Genomic DNA, 25145 nt, shown 5'->3' with positions numbered 1-25145 from the left:
AACTTCACTTTTTCACCTGGACCTTTTGACTGGGATTTTTTTTCACTCAGCGCATCGACGACGCCAAACCTCCACAAGTGCATTGTCGCCACCACGCCGACACCTCCAGAAAAAGCCCGCCTCGCCACACCTCACCAGCCACATAAGCCCACTCAACCAGCAATGACTTCACACATGCATCTTTCACTTGGACATTTGTCCTTGCACTGACTTTTGCGTCTTGTTCACTTTGACAACTTCACTCTTTCACAAGCGGCCATCACTCAGGCATCCCACTGCCACTTGCTCGACAACACGGCTGGCACTGCCGCCACCCCATTTGCCCCGAAACACATCGGCGCGCGTGCCTTTTCCTGCAAAGTACACACACGTACACCATTCCCACAGCGACGCCTCCACCCGGCGTCTTTGCATCGTTATGTTCCCTCCCTACGTCACCGTGTACACCGGTGCCTAATTTCCACACATTCCACCTTCCTTGCACAAGCGGAAAGGTGAACGCTTCTAACAATCCCTCTCGGCAATGGACACCGTCACCGCCCGTCAGGCATACCCACGGCAAACAAACCTCACACCTCACACCTCACACCTCACACCTCACACCTCACACCGCGCACCAGCGCACCAGCACACAAGCACACAAGCACAATCACAATCACAATCACAATCACACCCACGAACTTGGCCAAATCACTGAAACTCCATCGTCGGTGCACCCAACTCCTCCTGCATTGCCCATTGTTGTCACGCGTGCGTCGTCTTGCACCTCGACGCAATAGGTGAAACAAATGCTGATACCTTGTTGGCACATTTCCACATCGAAACGCAACAATTGACACCGGCTCCACGTTTCCCAAATTGCACCGTCATAAGCCGTGCGCCAAGCCAAAAATAATTCCACGCAACACATCCCAATCCCACGAACCCGAAACCTTCTCCATCATTAAAAGAAGCCCAACTTGGGCGGTGTATAAGTAATTGACGACGGTCACCATACCTCCGAGGTAAACGTCCACGAGGTCTTTCCATTGCCATTAGTTGTACACCAACGATATACCCTTGGTTGTTTTTTCAAAAACAAACTTCACATCGAGCACTACATCATTCGATGTGACAAAACAAAGCTCGCTGCCCAGGTCGCCTAAATTCACAAGCCACCCGACGCCGACGAATGCGCAGTTCAATTTCACCCATGCATCTAATCCTAAAACCGGGACGATTGTCAAGGTAATTGCGCCGTATCGCACCTCAACGCAATAGGTGGAACAAATGCACCTACCTTGTTCGCACATTTCCACATCGAAACGCACAAAGTGACACCGGGTCCACGTTTCCCAAATTGCGCCGTCATAAGCCGTGTGCAAACCAAAAAATAATTCCACGCAACACATCCCAATCCCAGGAACCCGAAACCTTCTCCATCATTAAAAGAAGCCCAACTTGGGCGGTGTATAAGTAATAGACGACCGTCGCCATGCCTCCGAGGTAAACGTCCACGAGGTCTTTCCATTGCCATTAGTTGTACACCAACGATATACCCTTGGTTGTTTTTTCAAAAACAAACTTCACATCGAGCACTACATCATTCGATGTGACAAAACAAAGCTCGCTGCCCAGGTCGCCTAAATTCACAAGCCACCCGACGCCGACGAATGCGCAGTTCAATTTCACCCATGCATCTAATCCTAAAACCGGGACGATTGTCAAGGTAATTGCGCCGTATCGCACCTCAACGCAATAGGTGGAACAAATGCACCTACCTTGTTCGCACATTTCCACATCGAAACGCACAAAGTGACACCGGGTCCACGTTTCCCAAATTGCGCCGTCATAAGCCGTGTGCAAACCAAAAAATAATTCCACGCAACACATCCCAATCCCAGGAACCCGAAACCTTCTCCATCATTAAAAGAAGCCCAACTTGGGCGGTGTATAAGTAATAGACGACCGTCGCCATGCCTCCGAGGTAAACGTCCACGAGGTCTTTCCATTGCCATTAGTTGTACACCAACGATATACCCTTGGTTGTTTTTTCAAAAACAAACTTCACATCGAGCACTACATCATTCGATGTGACAAAACAAAGCTCGCTGCCCAGGTCGCCTAAATTCACAAGCCACCCGACGCCGACGAATGCGCAGTTCAATTTCACCCATGCATCTAATCCTAAAACCGGGACGATTGTCAAGGTAATTGCGCCGTATCGCACCTCAACGCAATAGGTGGAACAAATGCACCTACCTTGTTCGCACATTTCCACATTGAAACGCACAAAGTGACACCGGGTCCACGTTTCCCAAATTGCGCCGTCATAAGCCGTGTGCAAACCAAAAAATAATTCCACGCAACACATCCCAATCCCAGGAACCCGAAACCTTCTCCATCATTAAAAGAAGCCCAACTTGGGCGGTGTATAACTAATAGACGACCGTCGCCATGCCTCCGAGGTAAACGTCCACGAGGTCTTTCCATTGCCATTAGTTGTACACCAACGATATACCCTTGGTTGTTTTTTCAAAAACAAACTTCACATCGAGCACTACATCATTCGATGTGACAAAACAAAGCTCGCTGCCCAGGTCGCCTAAATTCACAAGCCACCCGACGCCGACGAATGCGCAGTTCAATTTCACCCATGCATCTAATCCTAAAACCGGGACGATTGTCAAGGTAATTGCGCCGTATCGCACCTCAACGCAATAGGTGGAACAAATGCACCTACCTTGTTCGCACATTTCCACATCGAAACGCACAAAGTGACACCGGGTCCACGTTTCCCAAATTGCGCCGTCATAAGCCGTGTGCAAACCAAAAAATAATTCCACGCAACACATCCCAATCCCAGGAACCCGAAACCTTCTCCATCATTAAAAGAAGCCCAACTTGGGCGGTGTATAAGTAATAGACGACCGTCGCCATGCCTCCGAGGTAAACGTCCACGAGGTCTTTCCATTGCCATTAGTTGTACACCAACGATATACCCTTGGTTGTTTTTTCAAAAACAAACTTCACATCGAGCACTACATCATTCGATGTGACAAAACAAAGCTCGCTGCCCAGGTTGCCTAAATTCACAAGCCACCCGACGCCGACGAATGCGCAGTTCAATTTCACCCATGCATCTAATCCTAAAACCGGGACGATTGTCAAGGTAATTGCGCCGTATCGCACCTCAACGCAATAGGTGGAACAAATGCACCTACCTTGTTCGCACATTTCCACATCGAAACGCACAAAGTGACACCGGGTCCACGTTTCCCAAATTGCGCCGTCATAAGCCGTGTGCAAACCAAAAAATAATTCCACGCAACACATCCCAATCCCAGGAACCCGAAACCTTCTCCATCATTAAAAGAAGCCCAACTTGGGCGGTGTATAAGTAATAGACGACCGTCGCCATGCCTCCGAGGTAAACGTCCACGAGGTCTTTCCATTGCCATTAGTTGTACACCAACGATATACCCTTGGTTGTTTTTTCAAAAACAAACTTCACATCGAGCACTACATCATTCGATGTGACAAAACAAAGCTCGCTGCCCAGGTCGCCTAAATTCACAAGCCACCCGACGCCGACGAATGCGCAGTTCAATTTCACCCATGCATCTAATCCTAAAACCGGGACGATTGTCAAGGTAATTGCGCCGTATCGCACCTCAACGCAATAGGTGGAACAAATGCACCTACCTTGTTCGCACATTTCCACATTGAAACGCACAAAGTGACACCGGGTCCACGTTTCCCAAATTGCGCCGTCATAAGCCGTGTGCAAACCAAAAAATAATTCCACGCAACACATCCCAATCCCAGGAACCCGAAACCTTCTCCATCATTAAAAGAAGCCCAACTTGGGCGGTGTATAACTAATAGACGACCGTCGCCATGCCTCCGAGGTAAACGTCCACGAGGTCTTTCCATTGCCATTAGTTGTACACCAACGATATACCCTTGGTTGTTTTTTCAAAAACAAACTTCACATCGAGCACTACATCATTCGATGTGACAAAACAAAGCTCGCTGCCCAGGTCGCCTAAATTCACAAGCCACCCGACGCCGACGAATGCGCAGTTCAATTTCACCCATGCATCTAATCCTAAAACCGCGACGATTGTCAAGGTAATTGCGCCGTATCGCACCTCAACGCAATAGGTGGAACAAATGCACCTACCTTGTTCGCACATTTCCACATTGAAACGCACAAAGTGACACCGGGTCCACGTTTCCCAAATTGCGCCGTCATAAGCCGTGTGCAAACCAAAAAATAATTCCACGCAACACATCCCAATCCCAGTAAACACGAAACCTTCTCCTCTATTAAAACGAGCCCAACTTGCGCGGCGCATAAGTAATAGACGACGGTCGCCATGCCTCCGAGGTAAACGTCCACGAGGTCTTTCCATTGCCATTAGTTGTAGCCAAACAATATACCCTTGGTTCTTTTTTGTACAACAAACTTCTCATCGACCACTGCGTCATTGCATTTGACAAAACAAAGCTCGCTGCCCGGGTCACCGAACTTCACAAGCCACCCGACGCCTACGAATGCGCACTTCAATTTCACCCATGCGTCTAATCCTAACACCGGCACGCTTGTCACCTTAATGCGCCGTGTTGCACCTCAACGCAATAGGTGGAACAAGTCCACCTACCTTGTTCACACATTTCCACAATGCAACGCACCAATTGACACCGGCTCCACCTTTCCCAAATTGCGGCGTAAAAACGCGTGCGCAAACAAAGAAATATCGACTCCACACAACACATCACATCACAATCCCAGTAACCCTAAACCTTCTCCATTATGAAAGCACACCCACCTTGGGCGGTGTACAAGTAATACATGGCCATCGCCATCCCTCCGAAGCAAACGGCCACGAGGTCTTTCGCTTCCCATGAGGTGTTTAAAACCCACAGAGGTATTGTATGACCATGCGTTCTCGCCCTTCGGGGTCACGGTGCATGTGTTTTCAATGACCATATGCTTCAGCCTTGCGCTTGAGCTGCATGTCTATGCTAATGGCGCAGTCCTCATAGACGGCGTCCCTTGGCCGTGCGGTCATCAACCTGCACGTCCCAGCCTGTTTAAATGTTTCACTTTTTAAATTTTTTTATTTATTTTACCTTTTCTTATTAGAAAAAAAAGCCCACCACGGACTGGCGTCAAAAAGCCCATGAGTTGTAGCCCAAATATACACCCTTCTTCTTTACGGACCAAAATAACTTCTCATCGACCACTCCATAATTCTCTATGACCAAACAAAGCTCGCTGCCCTAGTCGCCGAAATTAACAACTCACCGCACACCTACCAATGTGCACTTCCATTTCACCCATGCCTCTCCTTGTCACACAGCCAGGGGCCCTGTGCCATTCAACATGCAAAAGCCATCGTCCGACTTCAAAGTCATCCTAGGGTACCGATCCTGTGACATTTCCCCACTTGGTGCACTCCAACAATTAATTGTACATTGTACAGCCCAAACGACGATAACGCACACAATCACAGGGCATACCATTCTATTTGCCCTTGCCGACTTCTTAGCCTTATCCTGGTGCCACAAACTAACGCCAACTCCTTTACTCGTAAGGCACAGCTGCACCGATACCGCAACAATCATCAATCACAATACAACAAGCATTCGTCACTATTGCGCTCCAATACATGTCCCCTAGCGGCAGTCTGTCGTCCGGAAAACGTTTGCTGAAATTACCAAACCTAAAAGTGCCATAACTTTGTCCAAAATGATCGAAACGTCGTGAAGTTCCAACTTCATCTGAAACTTATCATGACGAAACCATGTACCAACTTTGAAAGCATTAGCAATAAGAATTTAGAGAGAAAAAAGCCCGCAAACTTTTCTTTGCGTGACGGACTGACAGACAGACGCACGGACCGCAAAACCTATAGTCCCCTCCGGTGTACACCGCTAAGGGACTAATAACAACTCCACGGCACGGAGCATTACGAAATGTCCAGCAAACCTAACACTGCCGTTCCGTTGCGTTCCGTTGCGTTCCGTTGCGTTGCGTTCCGTTCCGTTCCGTTCCAAAACAACTCCGTCAACGTGCCCCGACTCAAAAACATACACGTCCAACAAAATGCGTGAACGCCTGCACCAAATGTGGTTGCCTTCAACCTTTACACACAGTCATATATTTCCGATGTACGAACAATTAACCGGCATTGCGTATTTTCAAAGGGTTCTTAATAACATCAGCGCAACAGAGCAAATAAAATATGTCTCCGTCTCCGTCTCCGTCTCCGTCTCCGTCTCGTTAGGGTTAGGGTTAGTTCGGCTCTGTAACAGCCGAACTCTAATCCGAGTGGTTACCTCTGTAACAGCCGAATGTTCGGCTCTCTAATCTCGGACGTCAGATTCCAGCGGCTCTGTAACAGCAACCCGGTCTCTCAACCTCACTACAGCGCCCACTGACGAACTCAGCTCATTCATAAAAAGAAGGAACAGTGTTACAGACGAAACAAAACCCTGAGGAACACCGCTGTTCATAGGGAAGGTGTGACATGTTGAGCCATGCACGATCACACATATACAGCGGTCAGAGAGAAAGCTCGATATGACAGAGCAGATGCCAAAATGCCAACAAAAAAAAACATGCCAAAACAACAACAACACCGGCAAAACTTACTAACAAACGCCAAGCGTCATCGCCTTTGAGACAAAGCACGAAGTTTACCACGAATGTTCTCCACCGTCAAGCCTTCACACCGGCACTTCTCCCTCAAGCCCTCATCGGCACGTAATACCTCAGCGACCTAAGTAAATGTAACACAACATACGTTGAAGTAAATGCCAGTATTACGTTACACCAGGACAATGACAAATCGCCCTTATATCCATGATCACTCTCCATATGCTTACCCTGCGTCTCGTAACCAGTTTACACGCAATCTCATGAGCGAACGCACGTTCCAGATGGTCCAAAATGTTCTTGTTGTAATCCAACTTTCTCCGTCGTCGAACCTTACAATGAGCACACCATAGACAAAGCATGAAGATGCATCCCGATACGAAATCAAACAACCGTGAAAAAAACCATGTCCATGTCGGACATCAACAAACACTTCTCTTGCAAATATAAACTATGACGTTTGCGTGGATAAAAACTCTTTCACTCACAAAAGCATACGCAGCCGACGACGATCGACCACTCCGCAAACGTTTCCTTCGGCCGGGCGTTTCAACACTTCCCGCTCCTTCTGAAAACAAAAAAAAAATATCCCACCAAGGACAAATATCAACTTCATTCATCGACTGATGTCAGCCAATCGTTATGTCGTCACACATTGCCCCAAACATATACCATAATGTCCCCCCCACCAAACCCCCCAAAAAACAACAAACAAACAAAACAAACACACACAACATTCCATTCAAAATTCCGTACGTAAAAGTCAAACGTCATCTCGGGATATGCCGCTGTACAACGTAAAATGCCCTTAGAATGCCTGTGATTGTTGTTGTTGTTGATGATGTTGTCTTTCTGGTTGTTGTTCCTCTAATAAACTTACCACGTTCACAACTGCTCCCAAGCGCCACACAAGCCCCTGCACCACTACCACTGGCCGGCCCTGCTCCTGCTCCTGCTCCTCGTCCTCCTCGTCCTCCTCGTCCTCGTCCTCCTCGTCCTCCTCCTCGTCCTCGTCCTCCTCCTCGTCCTCGTCCTCCTCCTCGTCCTCGTCCTCCTCGTCCTCCTCGTCCTCCTCGTCTTCCTCTTCCTCCTCCTCTTCCTCCTCCCTCCTCCTCCTCCTCCTCCTCCTCCTCCTCCTCCTCCTCCTCCTCCTCCTCCTCCTCCCCCCCCTCAGCATCATCATCGTCGTCATCGTCATCGTCCTCGTCGAAAACGCCCTCGCCGCCCTCGCCGCCCTCGCCGCCGCCCTCCTCCTCCTCATCATCATCATTCCGGTGCTCTGGCTCTGCCTCCGGCTCCGGCTCCGACTCCGACTCCGACTCCTGGTGAACTTTGTCCTCCTCGTCATGGTGGTCACCGTGATCGTCGTGATCACCCTGCTGATCGCCCTTCTGATCGTCCTCGGCCTCAGTGGACGCCTGGATCTCGTGGCCGACGACACAAAGCACCTGCGACGATGTACCAGGCACTTGTTCGCTTTCACGTCCTTCACAGCAAATAGGAAGACAACAATGCATCCACGAGCCTTCAGCATACAAACACGTGTCGCAGCACACAGGGCATTGCCATGAAACAACAACAGGAAACACTAACTAATTCTTTCAATCACTTACCATCCCGTCCATGCAGCACTTTCAGCCTCTTCCCAATGAACATACAACACCGTCCCACCGACATTGCCGTTTCCCCTGCCCGCAGCAAATACGGCAATCGTGTGATTTGACAGGACAACAAGACCTCCACGTCGGAACCGTCCTCGGATGAATTGCGCCCTGGCGAAGGCGCACCTGAACCCCTAGCGATGCCCTTGGCGTTCCCCTGCACCTTCGCCACCTCAGCAACGGCAGGGACGTCCACCTGCGCCCCGACTTTGCACGTCTTGGCCCTGCTTCCACGGCTAACATGCAAACGTGAACTTGGCCCGGCTTCCTCGGCACACCCCCTCACCCCAGCCATAAGCACCTGATACCGCTCGTCCTTCACCTAATAACAAATGCAAACGTCAATGAAAATGCAGAACACGTCCAAATTAATGCAAACATCCGTGCATCCACCGATCCTTCCCGTCCGTCCGTCCATCCAAGCACACACTGAATACATGCCATAAATATGACACGCACCCACGCACATAATCATCAACAACAATAACTCACCGTCAGCCCATGCGCCGCTTTAAGATGCTTGTCAACCCTGTCGACAGCCCTCACACACCCGTCCACAGGGCACTTCTTAGTTCCCCGAAACCTAACACCAAAGTTTCAACGATAAACATGACGCCTCCCAATACATATGCTCCCAAGGAACACATGCACACAACGATTAAATAAAAACCAACGACAAACGCTAACCCCGACGTACGAACACGCACAACTACACGTACCTGCATGCCATGACCATTAAACGCAAACAGTTTCTTCAAACGTCCTCTTTTCAAAACACCAAATGAGTGACCAAATGACTAAGTGACCACAAACAATCCACTAAGTCAAATGCGCACCACCAAACTAAATGGTCTCTCACAGGCGTAGCATGTGCGACAAAACAACAACATGCCAAGTACACATGACATTACCCGTAGCCTTATGCACTTTGCCACGCCCATTAGACTGCACGGTCAAAAACTTTGCAACCACCTTTTCCTTGAAACGCTGAGAATCCTCCCACTGCGTGCCTCGTCACACGACAAATCATCATGGACACGCAAATGTCGCTCCATCCCTCCACATTGCCGTGCAACAGGACCCCAAAATTCCTTGCTTCTTTGTCTGAGGAGCAAAACACAGACACATGGACAAACCATTTATTACCGACACGTCCACTCAACATAACTACATCGCGCACGCACGCACGCACGCACGCACGCACGCACGCACGCACGCACGCACGCACCACTCCCTTGACAAACGCAAAACCAATGAATGCACAAAAATTTCCCCTTGCCAAAATCCAATCCTACCAAAAAAAACACCCGACTCCAAGTCCACGCACAACCACGACGACGTCGACGACTACGACCCCCTTTTATCAGGTCACGGAAACAATCAGACCACGCACGACATCATAACATGTTAGACCAGCTCATTGCAAAGATCACACCGTGCATTATATTATAATATGTTAGATCACGTCACTCAAAAGAATCAAACCGCCCACGACACCAAAACATGGTACACCAGCTCATTAAAAAGAGCAGAACGTGCATTACATTATACAATATCACATCAAGTCATTCAAAAGACCAGGCCCTACACGACATGATAACATCTTCGTTGCAATTCGACACCTACCAAATTTCTTGTGTACACAAACCGTGACGAAACGACTGCCTTCACAAGCGCTACCTCACTGCTTAGTCAAGGACCACAACCCGAACTTCTCCCTTTCAGTTTCCTATGAAACACCAGGAGCTACTTACAAAACGTCCCTACGAGAATTCACACGTCACCTACTCACCGGAACCCAAGCTATCATTATCAACGCAATATTTGTCCTTACATACAGCACAATAGACCTTCGCTCACTTCTGAAAGTAAACCTGCCCTCAGGGACGTCAGCATTCCTCAAAATTTCTTCATTTACTCTTATAAACACCATTAGCAAGTTGTAAAAATATGACCATACCTGCACGTGCTTTATAATATAAGATATATATCCTTCCTGTTGAAACCAGGAAACCAAAAACCAGGCAAACGCCATGATAACGATAACCTATTCGTACACGTTTTCACTGCGGGCAAAAACGCCTTGGGAAAATGGGATATTACTAGTATTCTTATTATTTTGTAGTAACATTAACAATACAGGATCATTAATTTTGTTTGAAAAAGCGTCTTTGGAAAAACGCCACGATGAAGCTAACAAAAATATGGCTGGACACCTCACCACGCACATATTTCCGGCCATCGCGGGGAAAACCCCCTCGGATGAAAAACCCCCGTCGCCGATGACATAAAAGGATTGCACTACAACCACCGTTCATTATGTAACCCTCGTTCATTCAGTGTAATTTTTTTCAACATCACACAAACAAGACAAAAGTCATTTTCACTATGACGATTAACGAACACTTATTCTCGTTTATGCTGCTAACCCTTAATTCAAAAGCGGGTGGGCACAAAACAAAGAAAGAAAGGAAGGAAAAAAAACCCATTAAACAACAACCAACAAGGAACACTTCAACTCCAACTCCAACTCCAACAGCGGCACAGCGCCCACACCAACATTCCTCAGGACACAGGCCCAGCGATTCGAGTACTTCGTCCATACCTTCAAACAAACAACATGCCTCTGAAAGTAAGTTGATCCTTTCCTGACCTTTTACGCAATGCTGATAATGCAATCTTTTCCTCAAAATTCGTGCAGCAAACCAACATGCGTTGACGTGTGCACCCGACAAAGTCTTCGGCGCTATTGCTTCCGAGAGGCCTACACTTACACGCCATGGGCCACGTGCTGCGCGCTGCGCGCTTTGTCCCCATTAACAAGTCCATTCACCACGTCGCTTTCACGTTTCCTTATCAGGACAAAGACATGCAGCTTGCCCGTCATCTAATACAACAACTCAAAGAGCAGCAACACCTCTTCACCTATGTCAAAGATAGGTATACCCGAATTGAAAAATGGTACGCTGACAAGCGCGCCACCGCTCAACCTCCACCTGACGGTGAGTAAACCATTAGCAAGTGCAACAGCAATTACATTTATCCTGCCTTGGTTGTCATGGTTATATGCAATGAATTATTACATACCTATTTACAGTGCAACTATTGAAAGAATACATGCGGTATATGTGTGGCACATTCGCCAACGCCAAAAAACGAGAAAACACCAACACCACCATTGCCCATGTACGCCTATTCCTGCGCCATATGGCGGGCAAACAGGACATAGGCACCTCGATGCTCTTCTTGCAGGAAACCACCAAAATGCGCTCGTAAGTATGCATAAACCCAATTTGTTATAAATGTTCATCTTTCATTAATCATACACTTTCAAAAATCCCCCCTTGCCCCTCCCCCTACCCTCCTAAACTCCCCCGGTGACCCTCCCCTCCTAAACTCCCACCTTGCCCCTCCCCCTTCAAAACTGCCCCCCCCAACCCCTTCCCTTTCGAATCTCCGCCCAACCATCCCGCCTGGCTCCTCCCACCCCTCCCGCCTCCTTCTCAAAGCTGCCTCCTCCCCACTTCTTCTCCCTTCTATGTCATACCTCCACCTCCCCGAACCTTCTACTTGCCTCCTCCGCCTCCTCCGCCTCCGCCTCCTCCTCCTCCTCCTCCTCCTCCTCCTCCTCCTCCTCCTCCTCCTCCTCCTCACCAAACAACCCCTCAGACAACCCGTCACTGTGCCTCATGCCATCACCATCAAACCTTTCATCCTCCTCATCCTTCCCTTTCTTGTAACTCTTCTGTAATCTCTGACACTATCAATTGCTCTTCCTACCTCCCCCTGTCATCCTTCATCGGACCATACGCCTCCCCTACCCTATACTATACTATACTATACTATACTATACTGCACCCAATGGTCCCCCTCTCTCCTCATTAACGATATGCACCTCAAACCCGATTGATCTCGACATTCGGGTTGCTTCTCACAATCCAGACTTCATCTGCCTAACGGAAAATTACCTCCTTCACCATGTCTGTGATTCCTTAACATCTCTTCCTGGTTACTCCCTCCTCAGCTACGATACACCTGAGCCTCGTCCTGGTGGTAAGTTGCCTATCTTTATCAAAAACCTCTTCCTCACGCTCCTTGCACTACCCTCTCTCCACCCCACCCCCAGGAATACCTCTGCCTATGGGTTCCTCTCCGCTCCAACCCTTTGTTCATATCTCTCCTGTACCGTCCTTCAAAGAGTGATGACTCCATTTTCATTTACCCGTCGGATAACATCGAACAACTTCTATCAACTCATCCAAACTCTTTCTTCCTCATATGTGGCGACTTCAACTATCATCATGCCAGCTGGCTGGGTGTGCGTTCCTCTCTCACCAGCCATGGCACCTCAGCACAGGATTTCTTCGACTCATTGGGACTGACACAATCTCTCAATTTCCCGACCCGGATCTCAGTCAATGTAGTATGTTCTCCTCTGCACTTCCTTATGACTAACTTCCCTGTAAATGTCTCCTGCTCTTCTTGTACTCCAATCGCTTCTTCTGATCATGTACTTGTGAAAGTCGACATCTCTCTGGCCATTCTCAGAGCCTCCTCACCACCGACGAGTCTCCCATCTCTACTGCCTCTGACATCAATTCTTCCAAAGCAAGGAGCTCTTTTTTTTCTCGTCTCGTCTCGTCTCGTCTCGTCTCGTCTCGTCTCGTCTCGTCCTCGGGTGTCTTACCTTTCCTCCCGTCCATGGTACACTGAATTTTGCCTTCAGGCAATTGCCCTGAAGCAACTTGCATTTGCCTCATGAAATACACATCCAACTGAAGGCAATCTCAGTTCCTTCCCCCAAGCTCGGAACAAATGTGTGTCTACCCTGAGGAGTACCAGGAAGCACCATCTCTCCACACTTAAGATTGAACTCTCAAACCTGTCTCCTTCCTCCGAATGCTGCCGACGTCTGGGCAAATCGGTTTCTCTTATTTCTTCCCCCACCGCCATCCCCTCCCTTACCTCAAATGGCTACACAGTTGACACCGACACGTGACAACGCCTAATGCCTCAACTCTGTCTCTGCCTCAAAATCTTGTGTCCCAACCCCATCTCTCTCTGTTCCCACCTATCCCAGTCGAACCCAACTGCTCCTGGACTCTGTGTCCTTGTCACCTCACAAGGTGCACCAGTTTTTTTTTTTTGCCCAACCTCAACTCGGATTCGGCAACTAGACCACACGGCATCACCCCCACGGCTCCTAAAATCCTCCTCTGCGGCTCTAGGTCACCCTCTCTCTGTTCTTGTCACCCTCTCTTTTGCTCAAATTCATCTGCCACCATCTTGAAAATCAGCCAACATTAATGCTTTACACAAAAAAAAGGGTGCAAAAACAGATCCTTCCAACTACAGACCAATCAGCCTGCTTCCAATTATCAGCAAAGTCATGGGATCCATCATTGCTTCGCATATCAAATCCTTCCTCTTCTCCAATAGCTTCATCTCTGATCATCAATGTGGATTCATACCAGGTCATGATACTCTGGACATGTTGCTTCTGCCGTCTCAACAATGAATGAAGGTCCTCAATGCCAAACAACACATCAGACCTGTCTCACGTGTCTCACGTGACATATCACGTGCCTTCGATACGTTCTGGCACCCAGCTCTGCTCACCAAACTCTCCTCCGATGGTATCCATAAAAATCTCCACTCATGCCTTGCACACTTCCTCTCTGGTCATAGACAACGTGTGGCCCTCAATAGATTTCTCTCATGTCGCCTTCCTGTTCTGCCTGGAATTCCCCAAGGTAGTGTTCTGTGCCCTGTGTTATTTCAGGTCTTCATCAACGATCTCTCCGACTCTCTGGAAAATCCTCTCCATCTCTTGGCTGATGACTCCACTATCTGCCGCTCCAATGCTCATGCCTCAGATCGACAGTCTACACACTCGTCACTCTCTGCAGACCTGCACAAAATCACAGACTCATCAAACAAGTGGAACATGTCTTTCAATCCTCACAAATGTCACACTCTTACAATGTCTCTCCGAAAGGACCGAAGGCAAAAACCCTCTCATCTACTTTCTCAACAATCCTCTGCAACAACTTCTGTCGCTCAAGCTTTTGTGTCTCACTATCTGCCATGATCTTTCTTGGGAAAAGCACATTTCCAAGCTGCCCCCCAAAGCCAGTCACCCACTAGCAATCCTCAGTCGTGCTAAGTCCTTCCTTGACACACCTGACCTCCTGAACTCCTGAACTCCTCACCACATACAACGCTTTCATCCACAGCCCAATGCAATACTGTCCCCCCCCCCCCCCTCTGGGCCGATGCTCCTGCCTCACACCCACCTCGAAATCCACGCTCTTGAAACCAAACCGTTCAGAATCATTGCAATCTCCTGCGATGAACTTAACTCCGAGGGCCTTTCACTCACTCACTCACTCACCGCAAACAGGTTGCTGATCTTTCTGCCTTCTACCGACTCCTCTCCGCCCTTGCTCCCCCAGCTCTCTCTCAGCTCTGTCCCCCAAATATTCCTTCGTGTCGCACAACATCTGCCTGCAACCCTCTTATGTTTAAATTGCCAAAATCTAGGCTCCCTGCTCACGTTCACTCTTTCATTCCCCTCTTCTCCCGCCTGTGAAACAAACTCCCCCACTCCCTTCAGGTCTTTAAAACAGCTGTTCACCACCATCTCTTATCTTATCTTATCTTATCTTATCTTATCTTATCTTATATCTTCCCCCATCCAAAACCTTGATCGTTTCTACCCCCGCTGATTCACCCCAGATGCACCGTTTTTTCGGTTTTTTGTTTTTTAATTCCAACCTCTTTCCTACAAGTCCTTACAGGCTTCATGTGTTTTGCACCTCTCCCACCTCCCCCCAAGCCCTCCCCCCTCACACATTTCTCGGCATGTCCCTGCTCTCAAATGTTCTGTTTGTCTCCTTCCCCCTGTCTCTCCCCATCTTGTCTACCGCTGCCCTTATTCTACGTTTTGTGTTTCATGTGTCGCTTTCACATTTCTGTGTGATTAATGTTACCTCTTTCGCGAGCCTCCATCTTGTATCGGGGAAAAAAAAAAAGAAACAAGAAAAAAGAAAAAAGAAAAATCGTCGTCCTCAGGATCGCGCATATGACATCATTCACAACGTAGCACCCGCGAACAACTCACCCGATGCACGTCCCTCGCATTTGCAACCACCAATGAACACCCCACACATGCACATTGCCCAAAATATATCGTGCACACCACCACCACCACCACCACCACCACCACCACCACCACCACCACCACCACCACCACCACCAACCTAACAACAATGACAACCCTAACGAAAACGATACCCCAAAACCCTAACCGTCACATCAACATTAATGATGACAACGATGCTAATAATGATAACAACAATAGCAATTGCTTCACTTAGTGCTTGCGTTACTTTTACTTGTCCTTTTATTGATGACATTGCTTTTATTGTTTCACTTGCTCGTTTGGTTAAATGCCCTTCCAATACTTTCACGTCTTTAGATGGTTCGACACCTTACGAAGCTCCGGCAAGAAACCATCCACGATAAAGAATCATCTCTCCTCGCTGAGCTCTTTCATGAAATTTTTAAAAGCGGCACAATTTCCCCGAGTCAAATTGACGAGCCAAAATTTCGACCACATTGTCTTCATGATCTCGGCTTTTCAAAGAGAAATGAATCCTCATGTCAGAGTCCAACACCAACAGCGCCTGGAAGATGCACGAGGTAAGAAACATCACCCAAAACGTACGCGTAACCTATTCCTCCATCCATCTCAGGTAACGATCCTTTGCTTTCATGACAAATGATATACCCAAGCACACCGCCAACAAATAATGATACCTCTTTTGATTCCTTTTCACAGACAAATTGATTTCCAAACATGAACTGCGAACAATAGTGCAAAAAAGCACAATGAAAATCCCTCAACTTCTTGGTAAGTGATGACGACCCTAGCAAATACATTTGCCCAAACATTTCTGTACACTCACTTATTCCTCCTACAAGTCACATGGACGACAACCAACCATGCCAACCTACCTAAGCCTAACGTGACACACATCAATTGTTATTGCTGACGCTATCCCTTTCATTTTTTTTTTTCAGACCAAATCAAAAGCAACCCCAAAAAACCAGCACGCAACATTGTCCGAATAATCGGACTGTTATGTGCCCGGCTGCTCATCAAAAACGGCCACAGAAAAGGCGTCATGACAAACATGACCCTGGACAACTTCCGCAACGCCACAAGGAAAGGCCCATCACGATTCATCCACGTAAGCATACGGTGTGCATTGTCCAAGCCGAACTGCATTTCATCACCTAAACAAACTAAGCCGTATCCACAGGACATTGTTATTGCAATAATGCAACGACATTCATACCGTCACAACACTTCCTTTCCAAATCAAGGCACATAAAATGTGTTCGAAATTTCTAACAATGCACAACAAAGGAACACTCCCTCAACAACCAACTACGTCTGTCACACACACATCACATCGTCCAATCACGTCTTATAAAAGTGTACTGCACCACCGACACGATCCTTCCCAATTTAATTTGCAGGTTCCCGAACACAAAACCGCTGCCCACTTCGGCAGGGCCACGGTCACGTTGAGTAGCCAAGACCACAAATTCATGTGCATCTTTGCAAACATCAGACAAAACTTACCGGGATTCAGAGACCAAAAACAACAGACCTTCTTTTTCAATAGCAGAGGAAACCCTTGCAAAAATATGTCGAACCTCTTAAGGGCAGCATCACAAACCCTGGGAATGAAGACCACTTTGACGGCAGGTGCAATACGTACGTCCATTGCCACGCACGTAAGTACAACACCTTGTGTTACACAATTACCCATACACCATACACCATACACCATACACCATACACCATACACCATACACCATACACCATACACCATGCCATGATCGCAGTTCCACTACTCTCACATGCATGCGCAGTTGCGCACTTTCCCTTTCCCTATTGTCAACACCGATCGTCACTAAGGTGTACACTGCAAAAAGGATTTTCATCCTTCCATCTGCAAATCTTTTCATGCCACCCCTTCTCTTCCTTACACCTAGGTGACGAGCAACATCAACGAAAATAAAGCCAAGAACGTGGCACACCACATGTGCCACTCACGTGCCACTCAACAGCGCCACTACATCGTCCACAATGACGACGAACACCTGACGGCGTGTTCCACAATCCAACAACAACTGCGACTGTAAGCGAGCAATAAAAACAACTCACCGATCCGACACACAATGTACGACTACCCCTTTGCTTTTATTCCAAATAAACCTAACTACAACTGCCACTTTAAAACTACTGCAATTGATGACCCCTTTACTCCACCTACCCACATTCATTAAACATCCTTTGTTTGTGTTATCCTACCGCACAACCCCCTGGGTGGGACACACACACACACACACACACACACACACACACACACACACACACACACACACACACACACACACACACACACACACACACACACACACACACACACACACACACACACACACACACACACACACAATTATGACATCAAAATTTAAACATGTATATATATTATATTACGAGTCAGTATTGCTTGTTGTTATGCATGTGCGACGTCAAATAAATTGCTGACACAAAAACCATTGCTTTTTTTCCTCAGGTGTACAACATATAAAACTAGTCCAAATATCCCGTCATTGCACCATCCGGCACGCCCATTTTAGGTCGTACGTGCTAAACCTCAAAACCAAAAACCCCAAAAAATCTAATAAATGCCCATTGCACAATTCAAAAATAAACGACAGTTCTCACACATTTCCGGTGTACGTGTATTCCTCAGTATTTCGAACACTCCCCACAAATCACTGTGCTCCACATATATTACCTGCAACTTTCACATTTCAAACACAGGCGAATAAACGCTATGCTACCTTGCTGTTCCCAGGTTGTATATTCCTCCAAAACCCATGGATGTCCACGAAAGTGCAAATGGCAGCCCATTGTTGCAGTGCAAAAACGAGGTATCCCTGCAAAATTAGACCGCAAATTAGACCGTTGACGACAACAACCAAGGCTCAAATCAAGTACATGCAATTGCAATTCAAAGTCAGAGTCGAAACCAAGATCACTACAATTCCAAAAAAAATCCATTACATACCCATATCAGAGTCTCCCTCATCCTCGTGTCCTGTGTTACAACAACCAACCCCATCAAACCACACATTCGACCAAACCGACTTTATTCATAGGTCACAACAAACAACATCTATTTCTATACATAAACAAAGCCAAAACAACTCACCAAGCCGAGTAGAGAACCCCATATGAAGCCAGCACGACTTCAAATACTAGTCAGGCACGCCTACAGCATACTCCTCCTTATAAAGGATGCTGTGAACCGACTTGCTGATCCCTTCCTTACCCACAACCAATCACAGCCCTCATACCCATGAGCCAAACCACTTGTTCTAATTCGGAGGGGGTGCACAGCACAACGGTTGACAAACCACTCGTTCTAACTCGGGCAGGCTTCAAGGAAAAATAAAAGAAAGGTCACACACCATAACACCTCGTATTGCGGTTGCTATGTTTATCAATAAATCTCCTCCTCATCCGGATTGTCTTCCTACTGACACTCACGTCGTGGAATTTGAATAATTAAATAAATGAAATGTTAATAATCCAATGCCCTCACCAAATCCAAATATTTATGCACATGTTATTACCCGACGCATTTCACCTGTTACATTAAACATAGACACCGGAAGAAAAACGTCATCAATATGACGTCACAAAATACACCAACATACATCGAATATATATATTATATAGCCTTTCAAATGATCTTTGTACACCTTATAAGAAATAAATTCATATCGTTACGGTGTCTGACCATTCTTTTATTCTTCCTACCACCCCCCTCCCCATTTGAGTTCAACCAAATGGTTTGGCCCATGCCTATAAAGCCGATGATTGCCTGCGGCTGCAAGTGCAAACGCAGCACACCTGCCACCAACCTGATTCCAAAGAAAGAAAGAAAGAAAGAAACAAACAAACAAAGACAGACGTAGAGTGGCCATTTTTGACGAGGGCTCATGGCTGAGGACCTTTCCGTGTGTTTCTAAAGTCTCCAACTGCATTCTCTCCACCCGAAGGTTCTGTGTCACCAACCACTCAGCCCATCGCTGCACCTGAACCTTGACTTAGTGATTAAACTCTGCCTATTGCTGCACCTGCTTTGAGGCCTACCATTGTGGAACCTGCCTTGAATGCATTCCTTATTTCGAACTGTCGATGCACTTCCTCCAGGTAAACACTTTTTTATTTTTTATTTTTTATTTCTTTTATATACAAGATCGAGGCTCGTGAAAGAGCGAACATTAATCACACAGAAACACAAACAGACACATACAACAAATAACATCGGCAGCGGTAGACAAGATGGGGAGAGAGGGGGAAGGACACAAACACAACATTTGACAGCAGGGACCGACAGACATGGAGACATCGACAGAACTGTGGGAGGGAGAGGGCTTTGGGGGGGAGGCATGGCAAGGGTGGGGGTGGGAAAGGTATAAAACACATGGACACTGCCAGGACTTCCAGGAAAGAAGTTGGAATTTCAAACAACGTGCATGTGGGGTGAATTAGTGGGCGTAGAAAAGATCAAGGTTTTCCATGGCGGAAGATAAGAGATCGTGGTGAACAGCTGTTTTAAAGACCTGCAGGGAGGAGTGTCATTGAAGTGAGTGTGGGACTTTGTTCCAGAGGCGGGAGAAAAGAGCAATGAAAGAGTGAAGGTGAGCAGAGAGCCGACATTTCGGCACTTTAACCATCAGAGGGTGGCTGGCAGATCTTGTGCGACCTGTAGGAATATTTGGGGGGACAGAGCACAGAGAGAGCTGGGGGAGCAAGGCTGGAGAGGAGTCCATAGAACACAGAAAGACCACCTACCTACCTGCCTGCGGTGAGTGAGTGAAACTGCAGGATACAGTACCGCTCACACTCGTGTAGTCTCCATCTCTCCTCCTCGCAAATCTCCTGAAGCACCAGACTGTAGGTCCTCCCTTGGGACTGAGTACAAAAGCACCACCCTCCAACCCTGGCTCCCTATCCCAACCTATCCTCCCTATCCCTACCCTGGCTCCCTCCTCTCCCTATCCCAACGCGGGCCCGGGCAACTCGGTTGGTCCTCAAGTATTTTAATTACAAATTGGAGGTGCATAACATTGTGAATCAAAAAAAGACGGGTGAAACAAACTTCTATTGAACTTTTTCGCAATGTTTTTAAGCTACCCTCTCACGCTGACGTAAACCCGAGCTGCCTCGTCCCTCCCTGTCGTGCTGGCCTAATCTCATTTTTCCCTGTCTTCGTTCCCTTTTCTTTTACGTCCAGGAATATCTTTTCAGCATCATTGAATGCTTGCCTCGGTGTGCTTCACACCATGACAACATATATATATATATATATATATATATATATATATATATATATATATATATATATATATATATATATATATATTTACTCATTATTTGCTTATCACCTATATTAATTTTACAAGCACGTCTCCAATTCATTCAATCTTTTAGGATTATTGTTTCACACTATTTGACCGTTTTACGAGTCACCCGGAAAGGGTTATCAACTTATCACGTTCGAACTTCAAACTTCCATGCCATTAAAAAAGGAAGTCCTTATGTAATCTACTAGTCCCCGACTGCAAAGCCGCAATGAGCCGGCGAAGCCAAAGCCCCTTGCCACTAATTTACCCATCACTGTGGCATCAGTAGCTTAGGTAGTTGGTATTAGGTAGGTGTAGTAGGTACCGTACCTAGTTGAAAATGACACCATTTACATTGTGCATGAGATTAAAATTTATAAAATTTCCTTCTTCATTAATTCGGTGAATTCCGTCTCAACCTCGGATATTTCCGGCCATGAAAAACTATCCCCTACGGCCACGAGATTTCGAAAAAAGAATTCTTCGTCATTTTTAGAATATTTGACGCCGTTTTCAGCCTCGGAAACACGGTATCCGGGAACAAGCTTTTTGGAAATATTTTTTCTAATACTCCACTCATTGGTTGTGATGTTTGGTGACGATTTCCATTGAAGATAACCAGGGCCCACGCGCGCCCGGCCAACGAGCTTGCTCTTGAAGTATTTGAATGACAAATTAGAGGTGCATAACATTGTGAATCAATAAAAGACGGGTGAAAGAAACTCCTATTGAACTTTTTCCCAATTTTTTTTTGCCATTCTACCGCATCCGGAAGAAGGCGGCCTCCATTGAGCGATTTGCTGCGTCAAAGCTTCCAAATTCTCAAAGGATCCACCAAAATGTGCCTTTTCAACATAACACGTACGCGTTCATTCACAACACCGCCCTCGCCGGCTATTACGAATAAATGATTACAAATATTTATTTTCCCAATCTGTCATCTTCGACTTTCCTATAATAAATCACCTTACCCCTTCGACGCCAAACTGGGTAATGTTTTTTTTACCCGGCATGCTTTTTGTTTTCCTCAAACTTTATCAAAACATTTATATGCATGACCTTCCATGTATCCTTCAAATAAAGGTTAATACATATTCCTGTGGGCGTTTTTTTTGGTTTTTTTTTCCTACCACGATTGCTCTTATAGTTAATCCAAATGTTTTACCTTCATCCAGGAGTCCTTCCTTTTAGACCCGTACTAAAAATGATTTCTTAACACTATAACAATACATTTTTACGCATGACCTTTCATATATGCTAACAAGAAAGTATAATGAATATTCCTGTGTCTCTTATTTTATTTTTCTTTCACCATCGCTGCAAAATAGCACTTCACTGTTCAACTTCCCATCCCAACTTGGGTCTCTTTATAGGAGATAAATAATGACCACCCAGCGAACCACCCTCATTTGCCTACTCTCTTGGTTTGAGCTCTCAATAATTCATACCCTAACTTTCATACCTCGATGAATGACCCTTTATCGGACCGCCCCTCGGCCATGAAATGCTGCATACAAACGACCGACTACCGCACCACTGCTTTTCAGTCCAAGCAACAGGTGCTTTACTATAACCCAATCAAACACGCCCGTCAACAGCACCTTCCACGAGATTAATATGGGCTGAAAGTTTTCTGCCCTTGTGACCAAGACAACTGAAAGTCGACATGGAATTTAATGCACAGGGACGCAGCCTCCTCAAGCTGTGCACAAGAATGTGTCACACAATATCCTCACGACATTGTACGCTGATTCTAATAGGTACAGTAACAAATGCTACGATGGACAAATTTTCCACGACTGTGGCATTGCACCCAAACCTGCTTATCAAGGGACTCAATTACAGGCACACTCACAAAAAGAAAAAGAAAAAACAACAACACCAAAGAAACACACCTCACATCCCACCGATGATGACAGCCAATAAGCAATGACACCTGTACTTTATAGTTTATAGTTTATAGTTTATAGTTTATTTTCATTCAGAAACTTCAGGTTCCTTGGCATGTTTGACATTTTACCAATGCCGTATATTCAAAGAATACACCTCAAACAATGTAAAGAAATAATTACATTTACTTATGATTTTCCTTTTTTGCAACAATAAAAACCTCACAACTCACTCTCAAAAAGAACGCGCTTCTGAATGCAAAAGTTCATTTTACTACAACTTGTAAGACAAATCTAGTGCATAGTGATTTATATGAAAAACACAATCACCATCAAGTTATCCCTCTGTTTTGAAAAAGTACCCACATTATGAACTTACAACTTCGCTGACTTGTTCAAAGTTACAACTTTAATAAAAACAGACATTTACGTCCATGCCCCAAATTCACAGATCCTAATGTACAAGCGAAAACGTTCAAACTTTCAAAGTCAAACAGTGACACAGGAAAACATTGACAGAGTCCAAATGTCCCGAAAAGACTCCAATATCACTTCGACTATATTGAACAACGCCTTGATTTACCAGCAATTTCCTTTCAAAACTCTTTTTGGATGCTAGCCATGATGCTTCTTTGCTCCCTCAACGATATGAATGAAGCTCGTCAATGCCAAACCGGAAATGATATTTCTCTCCTAGACAGATAACGTGCCACATATACGGTGCACCAAAGCATCCTGTTCACCAAAGTCGTCTCCTCTTAACATATCCATGCGAACCTCGACGCATGCCTTGTGCACTTGGTCTCTTGTCGCAAAGAGGATTTTTGTCTCAAGTCGCTTTCCTCTTCAGCCTGCACTTCCTCAAAGCAGTGATCTCGGCCGGGTGCTTTTTCGGGTGTTCAACGATAATCTCTGCGACTCTCTCAAAAATCCGCTCTATGTGTTGGCCGATGACTCTGACCAATCTCTCATGCACCGTACCTCATCGCTCAAACCGGCAGCCACTGATGCTGCTGCATCAGTTCAAAAATGGGTGCCAATCCTTTTTTATTATTCACATCATCACAGCAAGCAACAAGCGGACTACTAACAGGTGAGCCGCAACTATAAGGGCCTCCTATTCGGCCTACTGCCTTCGTGCAGTACTTGGGCGACGCCTTGACATTCTTACGATGCTCAAAATGACCTCCAGCAAGGCGCGGGATACCTGCAAGCAATTGGTTTCGACAGAGCTGTCGGCAGAAGCCACAGAACCCCTGGAAATGCGGGGTTCCACTCTCCCCCTGCTCCAGTTGAAACACATATTCAGTTACAGGCGGGTAACCTTTAAACTGTACCTCTAATTCAACGGCGCAAAGAGTGGGGTTATTCAAAGTGAATATCCACGCCCAACAAGGGCCGTGGTGGGCGTGCTTTGCCTGAACGGCAACTCTTAGTTGCGCCATATTAGATCTAGAGATTATTTGGCCGTCCAAAAGGGCCAAAGGCTAATTCCTTACCGGCTTATCAATGAGCTGTACGCGATGGTCGATTCTTCTCTGTACTGCTGCGATGTCCAGAGTGGGATACCATTCCTCCGCGACTTTATTTGACGTCATTATCACCAGGGCGGAGGCAAAAACTACAGTTGATCCCTTTATCTCCAATCTCAACAGCTAACGGTCTAACAGCTGCAAAGCTGCAACAATGCCGTATATGGCATATCGCTTTCTCCATCGAATTCGTCCATGATTACAATGTGCTGACCCAAGTACCCGTCCCACCAACGCCCTGCTGCTTTGAAGTAGTACCTTCAACTTTGCTTCGCAAGTTCAAATGCCATTTTGCTTTTTCCAACTCCTGTTGGGCCTATTAACGCCAAACATGTCGTCTTGAAATCCCTTTCTGTCGCATTCATGTCGTATAGATGCAACAATTGTCTGTACTTCCTTATATACAATAAAGGATGCTGCTGCATCAGTTCAAAAATGGGTGCCAATCCTTTTTTATTATTCACATCATCACAGCAAGCAACAAGCGGACTACTAACAGGTGAGCCGCAACTATAAGGGCCTCCTATTCGGCCTACTGCCTTCGTGCAGTACTTTGGCAAGTCCTTGACATTCTTACGATGCTCAAAATGAACTCCAGCAAGGCGCGACATAGCTGCAAGCAACTGCTTTCGACAGAGCTGTCGGCAGAAGCGACAGAACCCCTGCAAATGCGGGGTTCCACTCTCCCCCTCCTCCAGTTGAAACACATATTCAGGTACACGCGGGTAAGCTTTAAACTGTACCTCTAATTCAACGGCGGGAAAAGTGGGGTTATTCAAAGTGAATATCCACGCCCTGCAAGGGCCGTGGTGGGCGTGGTTTGCTTTAACGGCAACTCCTAGTTGCGCCGTATTAGATCTAGACATTATTTGGCCGTCCAAAAGGGCCAAAGCCTATAGTAATACATAAGGCTCTG

General features: G+C 46.6%; 1 protein-coding gene across 1 annotated transcript; it reads left to right on the top strand.

Moving 5' to 3' along the window:
* Nucleotides 1–10340: 10340 nt before the first annotated feature.
* On the top strand, nt 10341–18060 carry LOC137415465 (uncharacterized). Its single transcript, XM_078769072.1, has 9 exons — nt 10341–10412; nt 10751–10939; nt 11168–11309; nt 11405–11579; nt 15788–16011; nt 16151–16222; nt 16393–16562; nt 16855–17115; nt 17377–18060. Exons 1-9 carry the CDS (start codon nt 10341–10343, stop codon nt 17524–17526), a joined length of 1455 nt encoding a protein of 484 aa, XP_078625198.1. The 3' UTR covers nt 17527–18060.
* The last annotated feature ends 7085 nt before the right edge of the window (nt 18061–25145 follow it).

This window comes from Myxine glutinosa, unplaced genomic scaffold (genome assembly GCF_964187855.1).
Source record: "Myxine glutinosa unplaced genomic scaffold, kmMyxGlut1.1 SCAFFOLD_1048, whole genome shotgun sequence".
Classification (NCBI taxonomy): Eukaryota; Metazoa; Chordata; class Myxini; order Myxiniformes; family Myxinidae; genus Myxine; species Myxine glutinosa.
Note: the sequence above shows the minus strand (reverse complement) of the source record. Positions and strands in the feature narration are given on the sequence as shown.